Raw genomic sequence first — 22639 nt, forward strand, 5'->3', positions numbered from 1 at the left:
AAGGCGGGGGTCACATGAGGCTGCATTCTGGTGCATTTTACTTGCAGCAGACTTAGTGTCACCAGGGGAGAAAACAAGAATGTCAGTGGTTTCATCCACTGCCTGCCCACAACGAGGCCATTCTGGGCTTTCATGTGCTTATCTATCCTGGGAGCATTTCTGGGTGCAGGAGGCATGTGTTTCTCATGTGCAGCCACTAAAGTCCAGCTGGCTACATCTGGTGCTCACTGGAAGGATCCCCTGCTCTGGTGCTGGCGAAGAGCTGCTTGAGCTGATGTGTGGAGAACCCGAGTGCTGGTCCCCAGCAGCGCCTTCCAAAGGGATCTTGTGGTGGTTTTTACCACATTCCTTAGACACTAATCCCCAGGTGGTGAGGATTCACTGTGGTGAGCAGGCGACAGAAACAAATGAGGGAAGTGGTCAGTTTTGCAGGCAGGAGGTGAGGGCCAGCCACAATAGGTCTAAGGGCTGCTAAGAGTCGGCTCTGAGGAGCAGGCTTGTCTGCATCTCTTTCACGCACCTCACAGCAAATCCCAAAAGGTACAAGAGAGGAGACAGATTGAAGCCTCTGTCCCTCCTGTCCATAGCTCCCAGAGTTCTCTTCCCACCCTTACCCACTTGTCATGGACCCTTCCAGGTGCTTGGCTACCTTCTAAGTGGAGGTCCACAGAGGGAAGGGTCCTGGATGCTGCGACCAGGTCTCCAGAGCCTTGCATGCAATGCTGGAACTTCTAATCCAGCTCACTCCAAGGTGAGAAGAGCCTTCGCTGGCTGCCTTAAAGGTAAATTTATTGGGACACATGCCCTGGGCATGCGCTCTGTGGCTGCAGAATGGGCTAGCTTTGCCTGCAGACCCTGTCTGACGGGCTGTCTCCCCTCAGGGTTTTTTTCCCCTACCTGTTTTATGGGTGAATACCTGATGTGTTCTGACAAGCCAAGCTATTACCCTGTGCCTAAAAACCCCAAACAATTGTCACAAATCAGGTTTCTGGAAACTCATAAATTTACTTGTAAATCAACATATAGGGAATGTCGTGGGTATTTTTTTAAAGTAGGTTCTACACCCAACATGGGACTCACGCTTATGACCCCGAGATCAAGAGTGGCCTGCTCTCCCTACTGAGCCAGTCAGGCGCCCATCTTGTGTCTTCACATCACAGAGGATACTTGGCAAAGCACAGTCTATTAAGTTAATGGGATAAACAGGCAGGTTAGCATACTCATGTGTCTACTTTTCTCTGCCTTGTTTTTCTTTTATTCTTAGTCTGACATTAAGCTAAGGGATGTCTAAGTATCGCTGAGCAATAACCTCCCAGCAGATGAATGGTGGCACTAAATGCCATAATGTGTATGTGGTTTTTTTCTTAAACATTTTATTTCTGAGGTGTCTGGGTGGCTCGGTTGGTTAAGCATCTGCCTTCGACTCACCTCATGAACCCAGGGTCCCAAGATTGAGCCCCACATTGGGCTCCTTGCTCTATGGGGAGTCTGCTTCTCCCTCTCTCTGCCCCTCTCCCTGTTTGTGCTCTCTCTCAAATAAATAAAATGGTTGAAAAACAAAGATTTTAAGTAATTTACACCCAATGTGGGGCTTGAACTCACAACCCTGAGATCAAGAGTCCCACACTCCACTGATTGAGCCAGCTAAGTGTTCCAAAAATGCCACTAATGTTTGACTCCATTCCAGTTTTCAAAAAAAAGAAAAAAGAAAAAAAGACCTTCCTTAGTAATGCTTTTTTCAAAAGAGTTTTATTTTTAACCTTTGGTAATAAAGCAAGATACAATCACACAAATGTGTAGTTTAACAAAGTATGGTGACATCCTTCTAATTACTGCCCAGGTCCAGAAAGAACTTTGTCAGCCATCCATGGCTCCTCCAAGTGTCCTATCATGACGACCCCTTTTTATTTTTATTTTTTTAGAGAGTACATGAGCATGAGCAGGGCAGGTTGGGGGTGGGAGGGAGGCAGAGAGAGAGAGAATCAAGCAGACTCCACGCCCAGCATGGAGTCCAACTTGGGGCTCCATCTCATGATCCTGAGATCATGAACTGAGCCAAAATCAAGAATGGGACACTTCAACAACTGAGCCACCCAGGCACCCTGCCTCTGGCAAGTTCTTTAGTTAGAATCTTGCAGTTTTGGGATGCCTGGGTGGCTCAGTGGTTAAGCGTCTGCCTTTAGCCTAGGGCGTGATCCTGGAGTCCCAGGATCAAGTCCCACATCGGGCTCCCTGCGAGGAGCCTGCTTCTCCCTCTGCCTGTGTCTCTGCCTCTCTCTCTCTCTCTCTCTCTGTGTCTCTCATGAATAAATAAATAAAATCTAAAAGGAAAAAAAAAAAGAATCTGCAGTTTTTTCAGGGGTGCCTGGCCGGCTTAGTTGGAAGAGCAGGAGACTCTTGATCTCGGGGTTGGGGTTGTGAATTCAAGCCCCACCTTGGGTGCAGAGATCTTAAAAACAAAGCAACAACAAAAAAAGCATCTTCATTTCTTTCTCAGTGGACGTTTTTACTTAATTCCCGGAGTTCTTTCAGGAGCTTCTTTTTTTCTAGGGTTTCCTTTGCTCTTCGTTTCCGCTCTTGCTTTTTCTTCTCTGCCTCTTGTTTTTCTTTGTAAACAATACTGTTTTCACCGTTGTAGAAAATATCCACTTTCTCTTGTAGGATTTGCCGAGCCAGCTTTCTGTTCTGATCAACTGATCTTGTCTGATGGCACTGCAAGAGAGTATTTCATAATGAGAAAAAGTTTGTTCTGGGCAGGACCTCAGGAATTGCGGATTCAACCTAGTAACTCTCCAGATGGGGATGGGCCACTCGCCAAGAGTCCCAGTGAGTCTATGACAGAGCGGAGACCATCCGCCCTCCTGCCTTTTTCAGGCTTCGTTCTGCCCCCGACCCCGCTTTATTATGTGGCTTTCTCCACGATCGTTTTATAATTAAGAGTGTGGCTTTGTTTGGAAACAATGATAGCCTTCTGATAATTTAAAGTTCTCAAATAATTTTGAAAATATCAGCTGATATGTCTAGGTTGTGGCCAGGGAATAAGCCCCCTGTCTGCACCATTTATAAATGTAAAATTCTTTTTTTTTTTTAAATAAACGTAAAATTCTGTCTCAAGGAGGAAGATAACATCTTTATTATTAGTCAGCCATAACCTTGATTAATACCTAAATCATTAAGGGCAAGTGCCTTGCAAAGCTATTTGATAAAAAATTCTGTGAGGGGATCCCCGGGTGGCTCAGCGGTTTAGCGCCACCTTTGGCCCAGGGCGTGATCCCGGAGACCCAGGATCGAGTCCCGTGTCAGGTTCCTTGCATGGAGCCTGCTTCTCCCTCTGCCTAGGTCTCTGCCTCTCTCTGTGTGTCTCTCATGAATAAATAAATAAAATCTTTTTTTTAAAAAAAGTGTGAAATTAGAACGAAAGAAGAGTACCAAAAGCAAATGGGCAGTAAGTTTATAAAATAGTTAAAAATCGGGTCAGGTTTCAGAATTTTATTTGTTGCTCATGAATGACACTTTTTTCTCAAGAAGGAAAACAAAACTGATTGAGGTTTTAACTGATAGGCTCTTGGCTCAAATGCTTGGCAGTGAAGAACAGTTAGGAGCACAGACTTTGGGCTTGGTCTGGGTTGATACCTGCAGCTGTGGGATCTCAGGCAAGTTAACTAACCTCTCTGTGCCTGATTCTACATTGGTACCGTGAAGATAAGGTTTAAGGGCTTGTGAGGATGAAGACGGGCTGTGGGTATAGTTGCACAGACCAGTGCTGACCACGTATTTATGGGACACAAGTCTCTGGCATGTGGAGAACCTGCCTTGCCATCTCTTCTCTGCCCTGTGCTCATGCAGCACTTAGGGCCTTTTGGCGACACAGAATGGACTGGCGGTTCCACTGGGAGGCAGCAGGGCCACTATCTGTTAGTAGTGGAAATGGGACAGAGCATTTCAGTATTTCCTAAGGGCTCAGGATGTGTTGAGAGCTGGTGACTCTCTGATCAGAAATGTTTTTTTTCTGTAAAGAAGGAAGACTCCTATAGGTGCCAGCGCCACATATCGCATTTTTGTTCTGAGGGTTAGAAATGCTTTGCCTGTGTTACCTCCCTCTCAGAAGGACAGGTGTCACTGACATGTACCAAAGAGGGGGCGGAGGGATACAGCAGATCACTGAGGGCTGGGACTGCTGGCAGACACTCCAGGTTGGTGTGATGCTTGGGGACCAGAGCCCAGGCACTGCCGCGGAACTCTCCACGCCCAGAGGCTCTGCGACAAGTGTGCCACCTGCCAGATGCCAGGCCAGCAGGCGGCCCCTGGTTCCCAGGGACCCTGGACAGAGGCTCTGAGGCTTTGCAGGAGGTTCTGCTTCAGGGCCCAGAGTCAGGATCTGTGATGCTTGCCGCTGCCCGGGCCAGAACGAGAACACACTTTAGCCGGTCACCACGGTCACTCACGGTGCCCTGTAAGCCGTCTGAAACCCGCTGACCCCCAGCAGTCTTCCTCCTCTACCTTGACGACGATGCCCGAGGGGATGTGCTTCAGCACCACACAGTTGCTTGTTTTGTTGGTGGCCTGGCCCCCTGGACCATGTCCTTTCACAAACTGCTCTTCCAGTTCACTTTCATCCAGGAGAGGCAGAGCAGAGCGGTCCTTCTTGCCTGCCGCCTGGACCATAGTGACTGCCACTCTCGGGGCTGACAGCACTGGCTTTGCCTGAGGTCCAAGGCCCCGTGGCATGGTGCATAGTCTGGCCAGTCGTGCAGGCAAGCCAAAGAAACTTGAGGTACTCATGCAGAGGAGTTCTGCTAGCTTGGGACCTGAGTTGGAGAAAAAAAAAAAAAAAAAAGAGCCTTTCAGGAAGATGTATTCACTCTCAAGATTATACTTTAGGTTCTAGGACCACCTTTCATGAACCGGTTCAGGCAATGGCCACCCAGCCATCAAGTGGGGGTATTTGGGAAGTTAGCAGAGACAGCAATGCATAACCCACTGCAGCCTTGGAACATCTCCTGTGATCTCAGGGCTTGTGCCCTCTCAGCTGAGAAATAGTTTCTTTTTCTTTTCTTTTTCTTTTTTTTTTAAAAAGATTTTATTTCTTCATGAGACACACAAACACACAGAAAGAGGCAGAGAGAGAAGCAGGCCCATGCAGGGAGCCTGATGCGGGACTCAATCCCAGGTCTCCAGCATCACGCCCTGGGCCAAAGGCAGGGGCTCAACCACTGAGCCACCCGGGCGTCCCGAGAAATAGTTTCTTACAACAGATTGAAAATATCTTTGAAGCACCCAGAGGTGCTGTTTTCTCAGGAAAGAAAGGTTTTGAATGTGACACACAAAAGAACAGGGCTGTTATTCGATAAACGCTAAACAGTGCATCAGGCAAGACTCAGGATCTGAGTCAAGCGACATTATTTCAACGTTTGAGGATCTTTGAAATCAAAATGTAAAGACGACATTAGGCGAGCCTATTTTATAGCTGAGCTTACACGGTCTGACACAGTAAATATCACTATCAATCAATGTCATGATTGTTGTTTTTTAATGTTTCCAGTTTCATGGATTTGAATAGGAACATCTGTTCCTTCAGTCGCACTGCCAATAACATGATCCAAGTGGTGCTCATCCCTGGAACCATCAAATCAACTGATTTTTATTAAGGTGCCTGTATGGTTCAGGATGCCATATGAGGCGTAGTGAGCGATGCAAGGTGGGAAGGAGTGAGCCTCTGTCTTCATAGAGCTTAGAGTCTAGTTGGGAGAGATGCTAAAAAAGCAGTATTTAACCATTATATTTAAATAGCTACTCCAGACGTAGCAGAAGGCTGAAATGTCTTTGTTTGACAAGTGAATGGTATCAAGAGTAACAGATACCAGGACGTGGTGAATCCCACAGGCCTTGGCTTTCTTCCAGGGGAGGAAGGCAGAATGAGCTGACAGGTGTTAGCTCTTTTCAAAGATGGGTAACCTTCCCATGCGAATAGGGACACGTCACAATGTAGGCCTGTTTTCTTACCTGGAAAATGGGTGACTAAGCCCTTCTCCACACCTATCCTGCATAGGATTAAAGATCAGAGGGAAAAAAACTTCTGCAAAGAGTTTTATTGACTACCTTTGAAGGCATGAGACTGATTTTTAGCAAAATTCCTGTTGCTTAGGTGGATTATGGGAACTATGAACGTGCCACTTGCTTCATGATTCTTGATCCAGGATGATGTAGGTGCTAAAAACAGATGCACTGCCCTTTTTAACAACTGCTTCCTTTGAAGCTCTAAATAGCTGCTTTTACCCTTTGAAACCTTGTAAATTCTAGCTGATGGCCACTGGTCTCTAACATAGGTACGAAGCTGTGGATACCTAAGCCAATGCCCTAAGCCAAAAGTAGCTTCACCATGCACCAAATAATTTCAGGAGATTTGCTCTCAGCTCATTTACCTTTTGCTCCCTGTCAGTCCAGGCTGCTAATTTCTCTGAGCCCACGCTGGCCTCTAACAAGCTTTGAGGACGCTTACTGCAGACGCATGCTACTGGGCACTGCTGCCTCGTAAATATGTACATTTCTGTTACTTTACATGTATCTGAGTACTGGCCCTGAGAGGATGCTGGTCCTCTTTAAAACGACAATACGGTACTCTTAATCTCTCTATGGAAAATAAATATAATGAAATGTACTTTTCGGGCCTTGTGCCCATGCTAATTTTCAATCCTGTGACTGACAGGATGGTCTACACTCGCAACTTCTTTCTGAAAAGTATGGCATTCAGTTATGTGTGTCAGTCCCAGGGGGTGACAATTAATGTGGTGTTGGTAGGATGCTCTGTGGCTGTGAAGGGCGAGATTTTGAAACAGAGCGTGCCAGGGAAAGCCGCGCTTTAAAAACTGGTTTTATTGTGTGTCACGTCTTTCAGAAATACACTCAGAAGATGAATGATAAACACAGGCACTTTTCTGAAATCACTCTGACAAAGAGCCCACTCCCCTGCAAATGATTGAGTGAATGAGACTAAGCCGATGTCCAAAATTTCCCTTCCCTTATTTCTGCTTTCAATCTGCAGAACAAGATTCCTTTGTGTACCAGACAGCATCTAGTCCCTGGATCAGATTCATTACAGAACATGAGCCCAGGGCCTCCTTTGGGGTTTCTCTTCCGCTAGTTAGTAAATCTGACCAGGCAGGACAGCGTTGGAATAGAGTGCAAGTGACAAAGAAAGGAAGTGAGTCTGAGACGAGGCAAAACTCCCAGACAAAGGGTGGAGAGTGCTTTTATCAGCTGCTTTGTCACTGGCCCGCTGTGTTTCAAATCTACCTTTCTGTCCTAGTTCGGAGCTGACACACACCCTGGAAGGTCTCCCACCCAAATGGAGTTTAAATAGGTCCCCCGTGCTCGGTTACTGGCTGCTTTGTTTAATGGCTAATTCCAACAGCCAATCGGACGATTCTAAATACTTTTAGTATCTCCGGAGCATTGGCTCTGCTCCAATGACTGCTAAAAATGACAAAACACATCCATGGTTCCACGTCCCCAAAGCCCAGAGAATACGGATTGGATTTCAGTTTTTGTGATACCCACAGAGCAACGCAAAAGTCTTTGGGGAACAATAAAAGCAGCTCAAATTAGAGCTCATCGTGACATGGTGACAAGGAGTGTTGGTAAGGGGAAACCGGGAGTCATGACAGCTTGCCCTAATTCCTTTCTGTGGGTGTGCGCTTCGATTCAGGGCTGGCTCTCCACCCCAACTTCCCCTCAGCCCTGTTTCTCCTCTGAGGATGGCTTCTGCCGCTCAACAGCTGATTGCAGTTTGGCTTAAAGCCTCTCATTGTCCCAGTCCCTTCCCACTTGGTCAAGTCAGAGATAATAGGTGTCAGGACTTTCCAAAAGGGAATGCTAATTTGTTCAATGAATGTTTTCAACATTTACTATGTGCCAGACATGAGCCTTGGGGAGCCCAAGGAGAGTGGGGCATAAAAGAGAAATTAAGATGCCCCCCTCCCAATACTATTGATGGCATAGCCCAGGATGGATAATGTGCTACAGAGCAGTGGTTCTCGGATTTGACTGTGCTCCCATGTCACTTGGACTGCTTGCTACTGGAACCTGGGATTTGCATTCTGTTAGGTGCCCCCTTTCCTGACCTGGAGCAGTTGCCATGAATTTCCTCCTCGGGCCTCCACAGTCAACCATGCCTAGGAAGATGTCTGGCTGCAGGGATGGTATGTTGAGCTCTGCAATGTGGCCTGGGACTGCAGCAAACAATCAGAAGTAAACTAGACACAGCAAGGTGAGGCTCATTTCACTAGTAGCTCTAATGCTCTGGAGATGGGGGAAGGGGATGGTGATGTCTCTGCGAGAGATAAGGATATTTGAGTCTGTTTGCAGGAAGTCATAGGATTTCAATCTCTGGACTCACCTTCTGGATGCCATTTGCCCAAAAGTCACTGCCTCACTATCTTTTTAGAGAGACAGAGTGCTAGTTTCTCTTGGCAACAACTTTCATGGTATCTCAACCTCGTAGAAACTTCATCAAATCCAACTGAAGGAACAGATGTGGTGATGAACTGAAATGGGGGTGCCTTAAGAAAGATGATTGGTAAAGCTCTCACCGTGGCACACTTTCCTGAGCAGACATACCCCATGGAGATTCTGTTAGAGATGATACTATTTCAATAGGTCTCGGGTGGGGCCAGAGACCTGCGTCCCTAACCAGCTCCCAAGTGAGGCTCTGGCCTTCAGAAACCACGGAGTGTCATAGCCAAAAACTTTGAGCAAAGGTGCTTGCCTGTACGGTGGCTCCTAGGACTGCCTGGCTACTGGATGGGAGCTCCCGAACGATGATGGCAAAAATGGAGATAGGGGAAGGACAGTAATGGCAGGAAAGGCAAACATTCAGAGAAAATAATTAAATGAATATCAATTTGGGCAGCCGGGGTGGCTCAGCAGTTTAGCGCCACCTTCAGCCCAGGGCCTGATCCTGGAGAGGGGGGATCGAGTCCTACATTGGGCTCCCTGCATGGAGCCTACTTTTCCCTCTGCTGCACTCTCTCTGTCTTTCATGAATGAATAAATAAATAAAATCTTAAAAAAAAAAGAATATTAATTTGAGCTAATAGAGAAGGTGAAATGGAAACAAAGATTGAGAAAGGGTCATCTGAAAAAGAACACCAGGGTGGCTCAGTCAGTTAAGTATCTGCCTTTGGCTTAGGTCATGATCTCAGGGTCCTGGGATCAAGCCTTGCATTGGGCTCCTTGCTCAGTGGTGAGTCTGCTTCTCCCCCTGCTCACTTTCTCATAAGTAACACAATCTTTTTTGAAAAAAAGAACACCAATAATGTTTTTATTACATTAGTGTTCTAGAACGGTGTCTGATATGAACATGTGGGCCACATGTGAAATTCTAAATTTTCTAGTAGTCACCTTAAAAACAGTCAAATGAGGGGCGCCTGGCTGGCTCAGTTGGTGGGGCATGTGTTTCATGATCTCATGATTATAAGTTCAAGCCATACGCTGGATGTAGAGATGACTTAAAATTGTTAGGTGCCTGGGTAGCTTACTTGGTTAGGTGTCCGACTCTTTTTTTTTTTTTTTTTAAGTGTCCAACTCTTGATCTCAGCTCAGATCTTGATCTTAGGGTTGTGAGTTCAAGCCCCAAGCTGGGCTCCAAGCTGGGCTCCAAGCTGGGTATGGAATCTACTTAAAATAATTAAAATAAAATCTATATTTTTTATTTTTGTTATTTTTAAAAGATTTTATTTATTCATGAGAGACACATAGAAAGAGGCAGAGACACAGGCTCAACCACTGAGCCACCCAGGTGCCCCTAAAATAAAATCTTTAAAAAATGAAATAAAAATGAAGTAAAAAGAACCTTCAGATGAAATTAATGTTAATATATTTTAAAGATATATATTCAATGCATTTTAGTTAATAAAAGGGCTCCTGGGTGGCTCACTCAGTTAAGTGTCCAACTCATAATTTTGGCTCAGGTCATGATCTCAGGGTCGTGAGATCAAGCCCTGAGTTGGGCTCTGCATTCAGCAGGGAGTCTGTTTGAGGTTCTCTCTCCCTCTCCTCCTCCCCCAGCTCATGCATGCACTCTTTCTCTCTCAAATGAATAAATCTTTAAAAAATATTTTATTTATTTATTTTTTAAAAAGATTTTATTTATTCATTCATGAGAGACACAGAGAGAGGCAGAGACCCAGGCAGAGGGAGAAGCAGGCTCCATGCAAGGAGCCCGATGCGGAACTCGACCCCAAGTCTCCAGAATCACGCCCTGGGCTGAAGGTGGCGCTAAACTGCTGAGCCACCTGGGCTAATATAAATATAATATAAATATTAACCAGGGTATCCAAAATATTATTTTGATATGTAATCAATATAAAAATTATGATATCTTTTTATATGATGTCTTCAAAACCTGGGGTGTGTTCAATGCTCATATCAGACCATGTAGCTCCGGAATCTTGCTCATTATGGTCTAGAAGCAGCAACAGCACCACTTGGGAACTTGTTAGGAATGTGGACTCTCAGGCCCTACTTCAGACTTCCTAAATGAGAACCTGCATTTTATTAAGATCTGCAGGTAAGGGGCATCTGGGTGGCTCAGTTAGTTAAACGTCTGCCTTTGACTCAGGTCATGATCCTGGGGTTCTAGGATCAGGCCTCAGTTGGGCTCCCTGCTCAGTGGAGCCTGTTTCTCCCTCTCCCTCTGCCTGCTGCTCCCCTTGCTTGTGCTCTCTCTCTCTTTCTCTCCCTCTCAAACAAACAAACAAACAAATAAATAAAATCTTAAAAAAAAATTGCAGGTGACTCAGAGGCGCAGACTCCCAAGACATTTTACTTATTTATTTATTTTATTTTTTTCCCAAAACATTGTACTAGAACACAGGAACCAGCAAGTTCTTCCAGCTGCTAGGACACTTTTAAAAGCTGTTGTTTCTTATGTTTATGTTTAAGAAGTTGAGGCCAGTATTCTGGAGTGCAGGTTACCTGCTTGGTCATGGTCCTGTTTTCCCTTCCACAATAGGAAATAAAGTGATAGGTCTCAAAACAGTGATCTAATCAATGGTGAAGGACCAAACAGTGAACTTGACCAGGCCGATGTGCAATGGTGCAGCTTTAAAGAGACAAATGGCCAGCTGATGGCATCAAAAGCCAAGTGAGAGGATGATTTTCTGAGAAAGGCTTAAGCATCATTCATGTTTCATAATACATTTTTGGTGCTTGTTCCCTGCAAAATGGGAGTTAAAGCAGCTACTTTCCCACCTACTCCATCTAGCTCATCCTCCTGGGCTGGTTGTCTGGAGTCCTTTCCAGGGCTGGAGCATCTCCCAGAATGGAACATCTGGGGGCTACGGCTGAGGCCTGAAACAGACCATGTCCTTTCCTGGGCTTGGGGGTTCCCTCTGAAGATAAAGCACCTTTCACTCACAGGAAGTGTTGGCAGGGAATTATTTCTCAAACAAGACAAACATAACAGATTGAGCAGGAAATGCCATATTGAAGAATGGTCTGGTTCTGGTCTCAATTTAATAGGCTCCCTGCAGCAGAGTTCAAGAGACAACTAACGAAGTAGATGAAGAGAAAAGCTTTCAATTCATACAACACTAACATCTCATTCAGTGTTTTTTTCTTCCTTAAACAGAAAACTCTGAATCCACAGAGAATTACACCTGTCCTATTTGTGTGCATCGCTGTGATTTTCTTCTATTTATGGCATCTAACAGGAACTTTATAATTTTATCAACTACACAGTTAAATTAAGACAGAAACACAAGAAAAAGCAGCAGTAATAACACTCTATGTGTCCTTAAATTTTCAGACAATGTATTATTTTGGATGATAATGATGAATGAATCTATTATCATGAATGATTCCTTATACATATAATTTTTAAATTTTATATATATATATTTTAAAGATTTTATTTATTTATGAGAGACACAGAGCGAGAGAGAGGCAGAGACACAGGAAGAGGAGAAGCAGTCTCCCCGCAAGGAGCCCAATGGGAGACTCAATCCTGGACCTCCGGGATCACACCCTGAGCCAAAGGCAGACACTCAATCACTGAGCCACCTGGGCGTTATGATATTTGTTTAGGACTTTTTTTTTTTTTAAAGATTTTATTTATTTATTCATGAGACACACAAAGAGAGAGAGAGAGAGGCACAGACACAGGCAGAAGCAGGCTCCATGCAGGGAGCCTGACGCGGGACTCAATCCCAGGTCTTCAGGATCACACCCTGGGCCAATGGCAGCGCTAAACTGCTGAGCCACCCAGGCTGCCCTGTTTAGGACCTAAATGCTATCAAAGCACATTCAACTACATTATCGTATTTGACAAAGATAAAGAAAAGTGATTATCTCAGGTAGATTTGGAAGAACCTTAGGTATTCCATTTTTAAAAAAGATTTTATTTGAGAGAGAGAGAGAGAGAGAGAGAGTAGGAGCACACAAGCAGGGGGAGTGGCAGAGGGAGAGGGGGAGAAGCAGGTTCCCAGCTGAGTGCGACTCAAATCCCAGGAGCTGAGATCCTGACCTGAGCAGAAGGCAGATGCTTAACCAACTGAGCCACCCAGGTGCTGCTCCCATCAGTTATTCCATTTTTTAAACTAAACTTATCATTTCTACAGCTTTTTTATCCTTTCTACTTTTAGCTTTCATGGTTATCTCTAGATCTGTCGTTTCCCAGCTCCTTAAGTATTAGCTCATTTTCCTCAATTTTTTCTGGACTGTTCCTCTCATTTTTTTGTCCCTAAAAGGCCACACTGCTCTGTAGTCACTCTTGGCTTCATGATTTACTCACTGTGCAGCTTTGGCCACATTTCCTCATCTGTAAAATACCACCTAGGGTGAGAAGAAAAAGTAATGTCTCTACTACGTAGAACCCTTAGGAGTACTTTGGATCCCTAAACTAAAAGCTGAAGAGCCTTTGACTAACACACCACATAAACTGTGGTCTTATCTCATAAACTTAATCTGAAACAGATTATTTCATAGGCTTTTTACAAAAAAATTTATTTAAGTAATCTCTACACCCAACGTGGGGCTCAAACTCATGACCAGGAGATCAAGAGTCCCATGTTCTTCCAACTGAGCCAGCCAGGCACCCCTTTGTAGACTTCTTATTTATTTATTCATGAGAGACAGAGAGACAGAGAGAGAGAGAGAGAGAGAGAGAGGCGCAGAGACTACAGGCAGAGAGGGAAAAGCAGGCTCCATGCAGGGAGCCCGATGTGGGACTCAATCCGGGGTCTCTATGATCAGGCCCTGGGCTGAAGGCGGCGCTAAACTGCTGAGCCACCCAGGCTGCCCTATAGACTTGTTTTAGGGCACAGAGTGAAAGGCATCTAGAATGGTGACCTGAAAATTATTTCATCTGGTATGGTTCAATTTAAGATTAGTACTTGAAAACCATGAAATGACCAAAGATGTGCTATTTGGTGAGGTCATAATTGTGGTCTATGAAATCAGGTGCCAAGGAGATAATTATAATGCCAAGAATACAGTTTGACTTCCTTAGCAGGCTCACATGGAAAGATAAATCACCACCTTCATCCAACAAGTCCTGGCTTAAACATGGAGATCTTTAGGAATTATCTGATAGAGTAAGAAAAATCGTGAAAGACAAAAAGGTGACAAAGTTTATATTTTAATATACGTCTGATGATTTCATGTTTAACTAGATTTAAAGTTTTAAGTTCCTCTTTTTTTTTTTTCTGCTGTGAAGAACTGTACCCCCCTCTCCCAGCCCCTATGACAGTTTGGACATAACCACCAAAGAGTAGCAATGCTGGGGTTAAGAGACACTAAATACCACAAGCCACACAGCATGGTCTTATCCCCATCAAGTCAAAGATCTCCACTCAAAAGTCAGTTTGAGGCCTTCAAGGTCAAAGAGATACTTCAGTAATTTGATGTTAAAAATAAAACTATATAGTGACCATATCACCATAAAGGCCATAAAATAGTGGTGTCAGTTTGCATACAAGTAGTGCAAAGTCTCTAGGATGGGATTAAAGTCTTAGGATGGTTTAGATTAGATGAATAGCTATTACACTTAATGCATTTACTGGAATTTCTCAAGCCTCCTACTTCTGTTTCCTATATTCAGAAATAATGTCTCTGGACTTTTTTTTTTAAAGATTTTATTTATTTATTCATGAGAGACACAGAGAGAGGCAGAGACAGAGGCAGAGAAGCAGGCTCCATGCAGGGAACCCAACCATCCCAGTCTCCAGGATCACACCCCGGGCTGAAGGCGGCGCTAAACTGCTAAGCCACCGGAGCTGCCCTGTCTCTGGACTTTAAAAACTACCTTTTTAGCTGTTTATAAAGCTTTGAGAGAGGTGTTTTTTTCTCTTTAGTCCAAAGAGTCAAAGGCAATTTCCAATGATTTTTTTTTAAGACCCATCCAAAGAGCTTAGCATAAAATATGGTATGAGCAACCTTATCAAAATATTTCACCACATTAACAAGATAATTTGGTTAGCCAGAATATTGCTCTTCTTATACTGTCTTATTAAGACATTAATAGATAAAAAGTTATCTAAAACCACACAACCAATACCAAAAAACCAAAAGCCCACATGCTTAAACTGAACAGAACCCATCTGACTTTGTGGCCAAAAGTGAACATTTCCTGCCTCTTGCATGGTTAGGAAATAATGGCTAGTACTCAATTTAGGGGTTAATATTTTTCTTGTAAGGAAATACAACTCTGTCTGCTTGGGGATGTCTCAGTAATTCACAATTCTCAGTTCTTCTGAGTGTAAAAGATTCTATGATGTCTCAAGTAATAGATTTTGTGACTAACTGAAATTAGTGTTGACTTTTTTTTTTTTTTTTGGTGGGCTTGAAACATGGTCAGTGACATCAGCAGCAGAGCCATGTGCTTAAAATCAGTTTGATTTCAGTTAGGTATTATATGAGCATAGTATTGACGGATGGGACTCACAGTGGGGCGGGGTGGGGCTTAAATTTATTTAAGCTTGAAATCTTTCATACACAGATGGGGCTTTGGATACAGGCTGAATTTTTTTGTTTGAGACCTAATTACTAGGAGGCTCAGGGGACACGGAATGCCCTGCAGATCTGTCATTCTTGCCAATAGATCGCGTGTGTCCTGGCTTCTCAGCCACTTCTACACGACGGGGCCAGCCAAGGTCCTTTACTTCGGACCCTTGGAGGGGGCAATACAAGAGCTGGCCTTAAAGCTTAACTAGTCTTGAGAATGTGAACTGAACAGAGAGGATGAAAAGGCCTGGGTCCACACGGAGGCACACGGATTCTCTGGGGTCTTTCCAAAGGCCGGGCAAGAGCAATGCTGACACCTACCATACGCCAGTCTGAAACAGCACCTGCTGCGTGCAAAAAGCTCCATAAAACTCTGCTGAACAAAGGCAATGAAGGTGGTTCCGTTTCTTCGTGGGCCTCAGTTGCAACTGTTTTCTCCAGGCCAGCGGGCTGCCCTCCCCTCCTCACCCAGGCCCCGGAAGAACCCCAGGGCCGACTCCTAGCAGTCTAGGGTAAACCAAGTGCAGAGAAAACTTAGCTTAGCGTCTGGGCCAGCTGCACCTCACCGCCAGCGGGGCTTCAGGTCAACTGGTTGTGCGACTCGGGTCGCGTGCTGGGTCGTCCCAACGTCCAGTCCTTTCTCCAGAGCCCTTGACACTCGTGGGCAACCGTAGGGGTTGGCTGGCTTCTCTGCGGACGCTTACCTGGCCTCAGGGCTGGCCTCCCACCCGCAACGTCTGGGGCAAAGCGAACTGCGACCTGTAGCTCGCAGGCGCGGTCCTGCGTCTGCGCACGCGCAGTCCTTCCGCCGTGGCTGCCCCCGCTCGCCCCAGGCTCATTCTTGCCAACTGCGCATGCGGGAGGCGGGCACTTCTCTTCGCGTGCGGTCCGTAGCACTGCGGACAACCAAACAGATCAGAGGACTTTGGCAGAAGCCCCGCCTCCTTTCGTTTCCCAGGCGTCGGACCTCCCTCTGGCGTGAGGGGCGGGGGGGGAGGGGAGGTCGCCGCGCGCGTCGCGGCGCGGCCGTCTCCGCCCCCTTTGCAGCAGCCAATCCCGCAGGCGGGGCGCCGGGCGCGCGCACGCTCTCTGGAGTTTAACGGCCGCGAGAGGCCGCTGCCCGACCCTGACATCGGCTGTGGGAGCAGCGGCCAGGTAAGCGGTCGCCGGACGAGGCTTGGAAGACGCGGCCTCGGAAGAACCCAAGTGTCCTGATGACTCTAGGGCGGGGGAGGACGACGGCCGCGGCCACGCCGCGCAACCCCCACCTCATCCCTGCGGTGTGTGGGGGCTTCGCCCGCGGCCGGTGCCTTTTCTAGACTCCGTGCCCTTGAGTGACACCCGCGCGGCCCAATCGCAGAGCTCTTCTTCCCGAGGGGCGGAGGCTTGTGGGATTTTTCTTCTTCTTCTTTTTTTTTTTTTTTTTTTTTGGACGGTCTTCCTTAGTTTACTTTGGGAATCATGATAGAAGTTACTGGAGCGGTGGCTTTTCCTCCCGCCTCCCCGCAGCCCCCGGGGTAGGCGGCTGCGTTCGGTGGCTCTCCCTCGCCATCCCCCTTTGACCCGAGAGCCGCCAGGCGCGTTGAGGGCTGCCTGCGAGCGCGAGGATGTCGGGATCTGGCCTCAAAATCTCTGGAATTCTCTCTTCCTTGCCCGCCCCCGGGCTTCCAGCAAAGCGCAGCGCCGGTTTCACTTCCTTAGGGTCCGCAGACCCCGATTTGGTCTTTTGTTTTCTTTACCCCACCCTGGGGTCATGGGGACCAAGAGCACAACATTTCGTTACCGGGACATACAAAAATGTCTCCTGTGTTTATATCAATTGTCCATCGAGTTTTGTTTTATATTGTCTTTTTAAAAGGAATTTCGCATTTATGTCGTGGTCCCTCCCCCCCCCTCCCACCTTCTTCCTTCCCGCCCCCATCCCCACCCCCTCCGCCGCTGGAGAAGCATCTTTGCATCTCAAGTGGTTTTCCTTGTGCATCTTCCGCATCCGGATTATCTTGGCGGTGCTGGAGGTGGTGGAGGATAATAGATGGGGTTGCAGATCCAGGTCCCTGGAGAGCTCGTGTTTTCCCAGTAGAAGAGCAGGGTGATTTGAATCCAGGTATTTTCGTTGCCAGTTGGAAGATGCAGCTCCAGACTTTTTCAATACCCCATTTGTGGTTGGCGATGGGCTGAGCCCCCGGGGAGAAATCCATTTAGGTAGGTCTGGTTACCCTTGGCTTTCACAAACCTTTATCTCCCTGAAGGAAATGGTTCTTTTATGAAGTGACTTTTTTTTTTTTTTTTTAAGGTTGTGCTTTATAAAACTAGTCCCTAGGAAGTGGAATCAGAATACTAGGTGGTTTTCCTCTCTTGCACTCTCTAAACTTTTTATCTTGTAAGAGGCATAGATTTTTGTTTTTCTCTTGCTCCTTCACTTTTTTTTTTTAAAGAATTTATTTATTCATGAGACACACACACACACACACACACACACACACACACAGAGGCAGAGACATAGGCAGCAGGGAGCCTACTGTGGGACTCGATCCCAGGACCCCAGGATCAAGACCTGAGCCCAAGGCAGACTCTCAACTGCTGAGAGTGCACCCAGGCACTTGTTCCTTCACTTTTTAAAAAAATACATGAATTCCCTAAGAAGGAAGCATGGTGTTTGATTTGTTATAGCCAGTTTGCCTCCATACACCTAGCATCAGTTAGCCTGCATCAATTAATCAGGTTTTTTTTTAGCTGACCAGGCAGATTGTTTTTAAACAAGTAATACATGCTTAGAGTGCAAAATGCATTTCTTCCACCCCTACCTTCCAGCCAATAGAGAAACAACCATTTGATTGGCTGTGTTGAATACCAAATTAAATACTAAGTCGTTCTGATTTATCTATTTGAGGTGTAGATCAACAAGCATGGATCCTTGGTAGAACTTAATAAACAAATGAACAAAGCATATAAGTATTCCAATTGTTAGAGTAGAATTGTGTCTAGAAACTTAATAATTAAACACATAAAATTCTGAAATACTACAGGGAAAAGATGATGCTACTTTTTTTTGCAAATGATCCTTATTGTAGATTTTTGAGATATAATTCACCTCATAAAATGCATCCCTTTGGGCAGCCCGAGTGGCTCCAGTGGCTCCAGTGGCTACCGTCTTTGGCCCAGAGGCGTGATTCTGAAGACCCAGGATCAAGTCCCACATCTGGCTCCCTGCGAGGAGCCTACTTCTCCCTCTGCCTGTGTCTCTGCCCCTCTCTCTCTCTCTCTCTCTCTCTCTGTCTCTCATGAATAATAAATAAAATCTTAAAAAAAATAAATAAAATGCATCCCTTTAAAGTGTACAATTCATAGGTTTTTAGTGTATTCACAGATGGGTTATGCAGCCATCACCACTATATAATTCCAATACTTTTCATCACCCCCAAAGTAGACTCCATACCCATTTTTGGTCACTTCTGTTGTCTCTTTCCCCCAACTTCTGGCAACCATAAATCTACTTTTTGTCTCAAGAGATTTACTCATTCTAGATTTTTCACATAAATGGAATCCTACACCATGTGATCTTTTACTGAGTTTCTTTTACTTAAACATAACATTTCAGTGTTTATCCACATTGTAGTATGTATCAATATTTCATTCCTTTTTTTTTTTTAAAGATTTTATTTATTCATATGAAACACAGAGAAAAGCAGAGACATACGCAGAGGGAGAAGCAAGCTCCCTGCAGGGAGCCTGATGCGGGACTCCATCCCAGGACCCCAGGATCACAACCTGAGCTGAAGGCAAATGCTCAACCACTGAGCCACCCAGGCACCCCTATTTCATTCCTTTTTATGGTTGAGAAATAGTCCATTTTATGTATATAATACAGCACATTTGTTTTTCTGTTCATCAATTGATGAACAGGTGGGCTGTTTGCATTTTGACTATTAAACTGTTGCTCTTCTTACTGTAGACTTGTATAAAAGGATGAAGATTTCCAAAGTAGTGAAAAGACAGTTGCTAGGTTTAGTGGCTTTTTATAGTATTTTTTTCCTCCATTCATTTTCAGACTCTTGGGAGCTTAGAATATTTCACAGTTCTGAATGTTAGCAACTGAAAATGCCTGTAGACGATGAAGCATCTGAAGATGACTCGGATTCAGTTTCTTCAAACATTGAAAGAACCTACATTTTCAAATAAGAGAGTATAACAATTTCTGTACACTATGGAAGATTTTGATTTGGTGAAATCCTTACGAAAAACTTCATGTTCTGTAGAATCTGATATAAAAAATTCTCCCCCTTTTGGACTGAACTTAAATACTAATAGGTAAGAATGGGATAGGTAGATTTTTATTTTATTAATGTAACAACAAATCAAAATAAGTTTATTTGCATAATTTACCCAAATAGTGTCATAGTTTTTTGTTCCCATTTAAATAACAACAACAGCTGGTGACCAGGAACTGTTCAGGGATAAGTTGTTTAAGTTAAGAGTAGTTTCAGTCTTTCTCTGTTTTTCATTTATCCCAGAGGCCATGTCCTTTTGTGTGGAAACATTGTGAAAAAGAAATTTTCCTAGTTCTAGTTCTCTTTACACTTTTTAAAATTTCTTTTTTTTTAAATAGTTTTACTTTTAAAAATTTCTGATAGATTATAGCATTTCTTTAAAATTTAGTTGCCTAAATATTTCTACATTTTAAATGTTTAATATTTCAGAACTACCTCACCTATGTGGGAAAGTAGCAAAGTTGAATACTAGGAAGTAAGCAAAAAAACATACCTTAGTGGACAAAAATAGATGCTATCGAACAATGCATTTTATGCATTTTTTTCTTTTTTCTTTTTTTTTTTACAGTTTGTTTGCTTGCTTATTTATTTATTTATTTATTTATTTATTTATTTATTTATTTATTTATTTATTTAAGACACAGAGAGGCAGAGGAAGAAGCAGGCTTCCCTGCATGGAGCCTGATGCAGGACTTGATTCCGGGATTCTAGGATCACGCACACACTCAACCACTCAGTCACCCAGGTGTCCCTTGCATTTTCGTTTTAAACTATCCCATTTTTTAAAAAAGATTTATTTAGTCATGAGAGATACACAGAGTGAGAGGCAGAGACATAGGCAGAGGGAGAAGCAGCCTCCATGCAGGGAGCCCAATATGGGACTCGATCCTGGGACCCAGGATCATGGCCTGAGCCAAAGGCAAAGGCTCAACTGCTGAGCCACCCAGGCATCCCTTGTTTGATTTGTTTTTGTTTAGAGCCTATTTGCTCTCATTTTGTACATAATCTAAAAAATGTGATTATTTGATTTCTAAATTTCTGGTACTTAAAAACAGTAAGGAGGCAGAGAGGAGACCAGCTATAACAAGCAGGTACAATGAAGCAAACAACATAGCAGTCTGGGGCCTACTGGTAAAGGGTCAGATGTCTTTATGTGTTAGAGTGAGCTTGAGCAGGGGGAGAGGGAGAAAGGAAAAAGTAGACTCTGCTCATCAGGGAGCTCGATGTGGGGCTTGACCACAAACCTTAGGATCACCGCCCGAGCTGAAGGCAGATGCTTAACCAGCTGAGCCATCTAGGTGTCCCTAACCATAATAGATCTTAAAGAAATTGTGTATAGTAAATAAATTCATTAATTTTTTTTAGATTTTTTTTTTAAGATTTCATTTATTTATTCATAAGAGACAGAGAGAGAGAGAGGAGAGAGGCAGAGATACAGACCGAGGGAGAAGCAGGCTCCATGCAGGGAGCCTGATGTGGGACTTGATCCCAGGACTCCAAGATCACACCTTGGGTGTGAACGCAGGTGCTAAACCGCTGAACCACCCAGGGATCACCAATTTTTAAAAGATTTTTAAAAAGATTTTATTTATTAGAGAGAGCCTGAGCACAGGGAGGGAGAAGCCAGCTTTCCACCGACGAGAGAGCTTGTCTTGGGGCTCAGTCCCGAGACCTTGAGATTGTGACCTGAGCTACCCAGGCACTCCTAAATGCATTAATGGTTTTTTAAAAAAATTTATTTATTTATTCATGAGAGAGAGAGAGAGAGAGAGAGAGAGGCAGAGACACAGGCAGAGGGAGAAGCAAGCTCCATGCAGGGAGCCCAATGTGGGACTCCATCCCAGGTCTCCAGGATCATACCCTAGGCTGAAGGCGGCACTAAACCACTGAGCCACCTGGGCTTCCCTAAATGCATTAATTCTTTAAAAAGTTTGTTCATTCTCTTCCCTCCTTTGGAGGAATTTAAAGTAGCTTACAAGAACATATGAAACAAGAATGCAGAGTGAAAGCAGGGGAAATGTGTGTGGGAAATGGTCCAGGAGAGATGTCTGCCTTTGTAATCTATACCCACATAGTGAAAGTCTTTTTCCTGTATCACTTGGTGGCCCCCCCCCCCTTAAAAATATATTTTTTTAAATTTTTTATTTTTGTTTAAAGATTTTACTTATTTATTCATTAGAGACAGAGAGAGAAGCAGAGACACAGGCAGAGAGAGGCTCCTCGCAGGGTGCCTGGTACAGGACTTGATACCAGGACCCTGGGATCATGCCCTGAGCCAAAGTCAGATGCTCAACATCTTGAGCCACCCAGGCACCCCTAAAATTTTTTTAAAATGTAATCTCTACCTCCAGCATGGGGCTTGAACTTACTACCCCAAAATCAAGAATCATGTGTTCCACCAACTGAGCCAGCTGGATGCCCCCTAAATGTGTCCTTCTAATGAAATTATATAACTGAATTTGTCTCTCTTTTCATTGTGACTGGCAGTTAAACCGGTCAAATTTAGACTTGATTATTACACAACCGTGTTAAACCCATTATGGACAACATGTATGTTCTTTCCCTTGAATTTTTATTAATCTTTCTCTGATCTTCCTCATTGCTATTTTTTCTGTTATTTTCTTGAGGGTGTTTTGTTTTTTTAATGAATTCTTTTTTTTTTTTTTTTAAGATTTTTATTTATTCATGAGAGAGAGAGAGACAGGCAGAGGGGGATCCCTGGGTGGCGCAGCGGTTTGGCGCCTGCCTTTGGCCCGGGGGCGATCCTGGAGACCCGGGATGGAATCCCACGTCGGGCTCCCGGTGCATGGAGCCTGCTTCTCTGTGTCTCTGCCTCTCTCTCTCTCTCTCTCTCACTGTGTGCCTATCATAAATTTAAAAAATAATAATAATAAAATAAAGTTGTTAAAAAAAGAAGCAGGCTCCATGCCGGGAGCCCGACTCAGGACTCGATCCTAGGACCCCAGGGTCATGCCCTGGGCCAAAGGCAGGCACTAAACTGCTGAGCCACCCAGGGATCCCCTTTTTAATGAATTCTTTATGAAACAATGTAGGGTATCGATAAATAAATGAAAATGACCTCTTAGACTGGATTTTATTTTATTTTATTTTTTTATTTTTTATTTTTATTATTTTTTTAAGATGTTATTTACTCATAGAGACAGAGAGAGAGAGGCAGAGACACAGGCAGAGGAAGAAGCAGGCTCCATGCAGAGAGCCTGACGTGGGACTCGATCCAGGGTCTCCAGGATCACGCCCTGGGCTGCAGGCGGCGCTAAACCGCTGTGCCACCGGGGCTACCCCCAGACTGGATTTTATTTATTTATTTATTATTTATTATTTTTTTAAGATTTTATTTTATTGATTGATGA

The 22639-nt window shown here is 44.5% G+C and overlaps 2 protein-coding genes across 19 annotated transcripts in view; one reads left to right on the forward strand and one right to left on the reverse strand.

The window, feature by feature from the left end:
• Window positions 1-1730: 1730 nt before the first annotated feature.
• Window positions 1731-15911, reverse strand: MTRFR (mitochondrial translation release factor in rescue). Its single transcript, XM_026017145.2, has 3 exons — window positions 15705-15911; window positions 4501-4808; window positions 1731-2712 (listed from the first exon to the last, which is right to left on the reverse strand). The coding sequence occupies exons 2-3, from the start codon at window positions 4780-4782 to the stop codon at window positions 2494-2496; spliced, it is 501 nt and encodes a 166-aa protein (XP_025872930.1). The 5' UTR covers window positions 4783-4808; window positions 15705-15911; the 3' UTR covers window positions 1731-2493.
• A 58-nt stretch (window positions 15912-15969) lies between these two features.
• The window catches only part of MPHOSPH9 (M-phase phosphoprotein 9), a 69676-nt gene continuing 63006 nt past the window's right edge, over window positions 15970-22639 (forward strand). For 3 of the 18 annotated variants that reach the window (XM_072725070.1, XM_072725074.1, XM_072725079.1), the window contains exon 1: window positions 16055-16155. Coding sequence is in view for 2 of the 18 variants with exons in the window: in XM_026017137.2 (XP_025872922.2) it covers window positions 19205-19308 (104 nt within the window). In the remaining 16 variants the exon portion in view is untranslated. Of the gene's footprint in view, window positions 16156-19048; window positions 19309-22639 lie in introns of all 18 variants that reach the window. The other 15 variants (XM_026017137.2, XM_072725073.1, XM_072725071.1 and 12 more) reach the window with 12 other exon arrangements.

This window comes from Vulpes vulpes, chromosome 10 (assembly GCF_048418805.1).
Source record: "Vulpes vulpes isolate BD-2025 chromosome 10, VulVul3, whole genome shotgun sequence".
Classification (NCBI taxonomy): Eukaryota; Metazoa; Chordata; class Mammalia; order Carnivora; family Canidae; genus Vulpes; species Vulpes vulpes.